Source organism: Callithrix jacchus, chromosome 10 (genome assembly GCF_049354715.1).
Source record: "Callithrix jacchus isolate 240 chromosome 10, calJac240_pri, whole genome shotgun sequence".
Lineage (NCBI taxonomy): Eukaryota > Metazoa > Chordata > Mammalia > Primates > Cebidae > Callithrix > Callithrix jacchus.
The window spans coordinates 113,337,426-113,345,103 of NC_133511.1; the positions used below are offsets into that span (position 1 = coordinate 113,337,426).

General features: G+C 37.5%; 1 protein-coding gene across 1 annotated transcript; it reads left to right on the forward strand.

Moving 5' to 3' along the window:
- The first annotated feature begins 203 nt into the window (after window positions 1–203).
- Window positions 204–5,350, forward strand: OR4C3 (olfactory receptor, family 4, subfamily C, member 3). The gene is made up of 2 exons (XM_002755313.7): window positions 204–2,121; window positions 2,641–5,350. Exon 2 carries the CDS (start codon window positions 2,679–2,681, stop codon window positions 3,585–3,587), a length of 909 nt encoding a protein of 302 aa, XP_002755359.2. The 5' UTR covers window positions 204–2,121; window positions 2,641–2,678; the 3' UTR covers window positions 3,588–5,350.
- Window positions 5,351–7,678: the final 2,328 nt, after the last annotated feature.

Consider the following 7,678-nt stretch of genomic DNA (forward strand, 5'->3'; position numbering starts at 1 on the left):
TGGAAATTGTGGTGAGCTGAGATTGTACCACTGCACTCCAGCCTGGGCGACAGAGTGAGACTCATCTCAAAAAAAAAAAAAAAAAAGCAAGAAAAGTGTAACCCAAATAAAAATGTAGTGGAATCAATTTACTAGAATTCTTATTATTTTCCACAAAATAATTTTATTTCTCATAGATAATTCAAACAGGAGACTTTCTTACTTTACTAATTTTTTAACAAACACTTTATTTGACACAAATTGGAGTCACAGAGATGAATCAGCTTATCATTTTTATTTCTGGGCATATAAATCCATTATTTGGCCACAGTGGAGTATACTACTCCCACTGATTGCATTTTCTCTACCCCTGTTGTGTTCTGTATGAGGATCAGGATTAGAGAATTTTCATATTTATACCCATATTAATATCTGCTTAGTTTAGAATGCATACATTTAAGTCTTTGCCTCCTTACACCGTATGAAGGATTTATTGCCCAGGATATTGATGATGGTGATAGACTCCATGTATTGAATGTTTATCTGTACAAATGCTTGATATGAATTGTTTTTTATACCTCTCTGCAGCCTCAGGGGTTGCTGTACTCTTGTTTTACAGATAAGAGCATTGAGTCTTGAGAAGCTGTTCATAGTAACACAGCCAATAAAATGGCAGAGGAGGAATTCAAACCCAGATGTGTTTAAGTGATAGTGTGGTACCATGAAGCCCACAAACTCTGTGGCAAGACTGCCTGGGTAAAAGCCCCAGTTCTGCCCCTCATTAGATGCATTTCTTACTTTCTTACTCTGAAAAATGAGGATGTAAACAGTACTCTACTTCATGGGAATAATGTGAGGATTGAACAAGCTGACATATGTAAGTGTTTGGATAGTGCTTGGCAAAGCCTAAATGCTACGTTTTTTTGGCCATAATGTTCTACCCTGAAAAAGTCCCCATCAGACTTATCACTTGCAGAGGCTATATTTACCGTCTTGCAATAAAGTGCAGAGAGAGAAAAAGGTAGCTGTTTCATGGTCAGTACACGAATTTTCTCTCCAGTGTTTCTATATGTCTAGGTACCTCTTTTTTCTTCTGACACTTGATGGTTTTCCTTAATTCTTATCATACTGAGCATTAAATCTTCAGCAAGTTGGAGGATTCAGCTACTTTAAGAAGATCTACGTTTCCAGGTAAAGGACAGGGTGGTGTAGAGGGTTAGTGACAGTTTTAAAATTTAAGATAGGAACAGGTGTCACCAAAGTGCCAGGGGTTCTGTCTAGGTCCTGTTGTTCACTGCATAGAAAGCCAATTACTGAGACAAGGAGCATTCCTGGGGAAAAAGGCTTTAATTGGATGTTAAGCTGAAGATAGATTCGTCTCAAAACCATCTCCTCAACCAACTGAAATTAGAGGTTTAAATAGCAGGGAGGAAATGTAACTGTGTGTGTGGGAAAACAGGAGTTAGGGACAGGTAAGGAAGAGGAGTTGGACAATAAGAAATAGGTGGTTGGTTAGGAAAACAGGGAGGGCTGAGGAAGCAATTATGATAATGTGGGGTCTGGTATCTTATTGTCTGGATGTGGGGATTTGGTTAGTTTAAGTTCTGTGATCCTTTTTGGGATATCCGAGGGTTGATGTTTTGAGGAGGGAATTCAGATAAGAATTTAAAATGTAAATTTTAAGTTTTAAGACCAGAAGAGCAAGTTTTATGTTTATCCACGACTATATTAGGTCTATTTCACAGACATTTCCTTAGTGTCATTAGGGGAATGAAGGGTGAGTCGGGATATTCTGTCATATGAGGTTATGATTGATAACTGGCTAAGACAAGGCATCTGTTCCCTCTGTCCTTGTAGCTTCTCTTATGCAGTTATAGGTAGATAATCATCTAATAGTACGTTTTGCTGATGCTCCCCATTTTTTAAAATTTTGTTTTTTACTTTGAGTCCTCCCTGTAGATTGCAGAGGGACTAGTAGTCCTTAACTAAAAGGATTACACCAAGGTCAGAGAAAGCCAAACTCAGAAGTATGTAAAATGTATAAAGCAAGCAAGAGGAGAAAGTTAAGTTGTCTTCCTAGGTGTGACGCCGTTGACAGCGTGCAGATGCAGTAAATGAGAAAGTAGAGAAGCAGAGAATTTGGTAAGTCTCCAGCCACAACCAAGTCAGTTTCTCCCAATCCTGCTCTAGTTAGTTTTCATCAATTTGTATTACCATTGGGAAAACAGACAAAAAGTATAACCAAGCTCACTGCAAACTCCAAGAAGAAAGCTTTAATTCAAAGTATGGACCATACATGCAGAGACTTCAGGAGGTCCTAATTCTTCTTCGTTTTCTCAAGTGCAATCTTATCTGTGCTGAAAGTGATCAGAGATTCATTCCAGTTTGAATTAGAAAATAAACGTCTGTTAAATGTTCAATCTCAGCAGCCACAAAAAAATGCAAATTTAGATAATTAAGTTATTGTTTTCATCTAATAATTGAGATATGTAGTGCCTCATGATGCTCAAGTTAACAGATACACATATGCTTACCATTTGTGGTCAGCAGATTAAATTTGTATAAGAATTTTGGAACAGAAGTGGGTTAGAAGGGATGAAGGGTATGTTAAAGGAAAACTTGCAATGTTTCCCCGCCATGCAATTCTCCTTGTCTTTATAGGCAATACTGCACCTGCATTCTCAGTGAACTTGGAATCTATGGAAATACCACACAATATCACAGAATTTTTCATGCTGGGACTCTCACAGAACTCAGAGGTACAAAGAGTTTTCTTTGTGATCTTTCTGATGATCTATGTGGTCACGGTTTGTGACAACATGCTCATTGTGGTCACTATCACCTCCAGCTCCACCCTGGCTTCCCCCATGTATTTTTTCCTGGCTAACCTCTCTTTTATTGACACCTGCTATTCTTCTTCTATGGCTCCTAAACTCATTGCTGACTCCTTGTATGAGGGGAGAACCATCTCTTATGAGGCCTGCATGGCTCAGCTCTTTGGAGCTCATTTTCTGGGAGGTGTTGAGATCGTTCTGCTCACAGTGATGGCCTATGACCGCTATGTGGCCATCTGTAAGCCCCTGCATTATACCACCATCATGACCAGGCATCTCTGCGCCGTGCTGGTAGGGGTGGCTTGGCTTGGGGGCTTCCTGCATTCATTGATTCAGCTCCTCCTGGTCCTTTGGTTGCCCTTCTGTGGGCCCAATGTGATCAATCACTTTGTCTGTGACTTGTACCCTTTGCTGGAACTTGCCTGCACCAACACGTATGCCATCAGTCTGCTGGTGGTTGCCAACAGTGGTGTAATCTGCCTGTTGAACTTCCTCATGCTGGCTGCCTCCTACATTGTCATCCTGTACTCCTTGAGGTCCCACAGCGCAGATGCGAGATGCAAAGCCCTCTCCACCTGTGGAGCCCACTTCACTGTTGTTGCCTTGTTCTTTGTGCCCTGTATGTTTACTTATATGCATCCATTTTCTACTTTATCTATAGACAAAAGCATGGCATTGTTTTATGGTATTCTAACACCTATGTTGAATCCACTCATTTATACCCTGAGAAATGAAGAGGTAAAAAATGCCATGAGAAAGCTCTTTACATGGTAAGAAATTTCAGGTGGATAACGAGTGGTAAAGCAGGAAATAAAAACGACTTTAGTTTTGTAAGTGAAACAAACCAAGGCTTACTTTTTTGTATCATGTATCATCGTATTCCATCTTAAGCATTATTTCATCTTCACTGACTTTTTTTTTTCTTTGAGATGGAGTCTCATTTCATCACCCAGGCTGGCGTGTAGTGGCACAATGTCGGCTCATTGCAACATCTGCCTCCCAGGTTCAAGTGATTCTTGTGCCACAGCTTCCCGAGTAGCTGGGATTACAGGCACCAGTCACCACGGCCAGCTAATTTTTGTATTTTTAGTAGAGATGGAGTTTTTCCCATGTTGGCCAGTCTGGTCTTGAACTCCTGACCTCAAGTGATCTGCCTACCTAGGCCTTCCAAAGTGCTGGGATTACAGGTGTGAGTCACCATGCCCAGCCTTCATTGACTTTTATTGTTTATTATTTTCACTTGAATTGCATAATTTAATTATAATATGAAATATACATGGTATGAATGATTATTATTCCTATTTTAGAAATCAAAAACTCTGTTTACTGATGTGGTTAGTCAATTAATCAAGATTATCTAGTTTTGAAATGCCTAAACCAAATTTGATTCATCATCTAGATCTTTAAGTAGCAATTTATGTTGACATCCTTTGAACCTGTGTGATAATTAACTGAGTTGTAGAAACACGAGGCAAAATGTTACTTAACACTCAGCCATATATAGCAGGCTCTTCCGCATCCAGGCCTGGCTTCTGTTTCTTCTCGTCACTCTGTGTGACATTAGCAATACCACTGCTACACTATAGCAGAGAGGTTAGGAGTTTGGCTCTGGAGACAGAGCAGTCTGAGTTTGACTCTTATTTTCTTTCTGTTTTACAAGTTCCGGGGTACATGTGTAGGATGTGCAGTTTTGGTATATAGGTAAACATGTGCCATGGTGGTTTGCTGCACCTATCAACCCCTCACCTAGCTATTAAGCCCAGCATGCATTAGCTCTTTTCTCTAATGCGCTCCCCTCCCAACCCTCCCCTGACAGGCTCCAGTGCGGGTTGTTCCGCTTCCTGCGTCCACCTGTTCTCGTTGTTCAGCTCCCGCTTATAAGTGAGAACAGGTGGTGTTTGGTTTTCTGTTCCTGCGTTAGTTTGCTGAGGATAATGGCTTCCAGCTCCATCCATGTCCCTGCAAAGGACATGATCTCGTTCATTTTTATGGCTGCATAGTATTGAATCTTATTTTCTATGCTTACTAGTGGCATGACCTTGAGTAAAGTGATGAGATTTCTACAAACCTCTGATGCCCGTCTTTAAAATAAAAGGAAAGATATTTTAGATTCCACATATAAGTGAGATTATGCAGTACCTGTCTATCTGTGTCTGACTTATTTCACTTAGCATAACGTCTTCCAGGTCTATCTACCTTGCTGCAAATGGAAGAATTCTTTCTTTTTTAAGCTGTCACCTATATACCTCAATAAAGCTGGCGAAATAAAAGGTAATGATAATACATGTCTGAAAGTGTTATTGGAACAATTATTAATCTCTCCAAAGTTCTTAATGGAGTTTCTGGCACATGGTAAAGTCTCAACATGTTTATTTGATATTACCATGTCTCCCTCAACAGTTTATAAAAAACTACTTTATAAAGAAATTTATAAAATTTAAAACCTTCTATAAAGAAATTGCTTTCTTTTGTTTTTCTGTCTTTTAGGCTTGAAATACATGCTGCCTTTAAAGTCATTTTTTTTGTCAAGTAATACAACACGGCATATATTTTTGTTTTTCCTAAGCCTTCTCATTTCAAACTCTGGAATCTAAAACGTAGGTCTGTTTTCATTCCATCTTTTTCCTGGTTTTACAAACTCTCACCATATCCCCTCCAAAGCTTCGCCTTTTAAGATTGCAGGCTCCCGTAATTTATATGAAACTTACCCTTGGTTCGACAAATAGTCTGTAATTCCTCCTATTACAACATATTCACTTTTTACGCTAAGCAAAAACAAACTAGAAATTCACGTGAAAAGAAATTTCTCTGTTATAAGAAGAAATATTCAAAATTAATCTCCAAGAGGCCATCATCCTAAGTGAACTAGCACAGGAATGAAAAACCAAACTGCACATTCTTACTTATAAATGGAAGCTAAACGCTCAATACACATGGCCACAAAGGAGGGGACAACGGACACCAGGGCCTAGCAGAGGGCGGAAGGTGGGAGAGGATTGAAAAACCACCATTGGGTATTATACTATGCTTAGTACCTGGGCGACGAAATGATCTGTACACCAAACCCCGTGACACCTATTTAACAAACCTGCACACGTACCCCTGAATCTAAAATAAAAGTAAAAAAACACAAAAAGCACAAAATTAGTCTCCAAGAAATTAGTTTCTACCACATTTGGGAGACCATCAGGAAATATTTCTCATCTTATCCCCATAACTCTGCGTCCAATAAAAACGACAATTGCAGAATTTTTAGCAAAAGAAATATTGCCTTCTTTCACTTTGTCAAATTTTGGGAAGCTAATTAAGAATAGCTAACTGTAAGTGAGACCTTGAATTCTGTACCCATTCATTTTAGATGATAAAAATATTATTTAATTAACTAAGAAATATGAAATCATGATGAGGATCACTAAAAAATAGCCTGTCTTTTGACCAGTTTGCTATGATTTTATCTCAAAAGGCTTTTTAGAAAAGCAAACTTATTTTAATTGTAATTTAAAGGTACCCTGATTTTCAGTATTAAAATATCAAATAGCAAAAGGACTAATATTAGTGCACCCCTATTTTTATTGTCCAAATTATGAAGAACAACATCCCCATTAAGTTATAAATATTGCTTATTTTTGAAATATTTCAACTGGCTAAATTAAATACATGGGTAAATATTCTGAGTTGTTTTCTAGTAATTAAAAATTATTACTAATCTTGTTAATAAAGGTAGTTGTATCATTTATTTTGGAGACCCTATAAAATGTCTTTCCTTCATAATCCATATTTGTTTTAGAAAATTTAGAAAATAAGAAAATAAAGATGGTCAAATACATCCTCCAACACACGTGTATAAATCCACTTATAAGCCCACTAGAGGTAATCACTATCAACATTTTGGTAGATATTCTTCTAGTCCTTATCATTTTCTTCTCCTTTTCCTCCCCCTCTTTCTCCTCTTCCTCCCTTTTCATCTCTATTTCCCTCTCCCTCTATATACAGTATATCATATGATATGTATATGACATAAATATATGTGGTATGTTATATATGGGATAATATTTTATTTCCATACTGCTTTGTTTAATCTAATTTTCATATTTCAATTTATGCCTGTGATATGTATCTGCATAATGTAAATCTTTTCTGTGACATCAATATGGATGACTGTTTAGTATTTATTGTATAGCTTTGCTAAATTTATTTAACTGAACCCCTATTGATGAATTTAGATTTGTTCTAGTTTTTGCTATTATAAAGAACACTGCAACAGACATTCTTTTAACCAAATATTTTTTACACATCTAAGAGTGCATCTTGAGGGAAAAAAAACTTAGTAGAGTCAGAGTTAGTCAGGAACAAAAGTAGAAAAGAACATTCTCATTCTAGAGGAATAAGCTCTTTCATAAGTTAGAAGCAAGAAAACACAGTAGGGTAGTCATCAATTACGGAGTATTTTGGAAGCAAGAGCTGAATCTTGGCATGTAAATGATTTCACGATGTGGTGAATGCAACAATAGTGTGTGAGCCAGGTATAGATGAGGAAAAGGTGTTCAACCCTGTTTGAGTGGATCAAGGAGTATTACATGCAAGAGGCTATATTTCACTAGATTTTGAAGTATGAGTAAAAGGAGTCGGATGAGTCAACTAAAAATGTGAGGACTGAAAAGTGAATTACAGTCACAGAAACAGCATGTGCTTTCAGGATACGCTGTGTTGGCCTCAGTCCTGTGAGAAAATGTTAAGCCACTTGAAGCTTTTAACATTAAATTAGGTTTCTACTTTACCTGAGTATGAAAATAAATTCCAGATGAAAAAAATCCTAAACTAAAAGATTTCTTTTTAAAAATTAATAGAAGATATTATTTGAGACT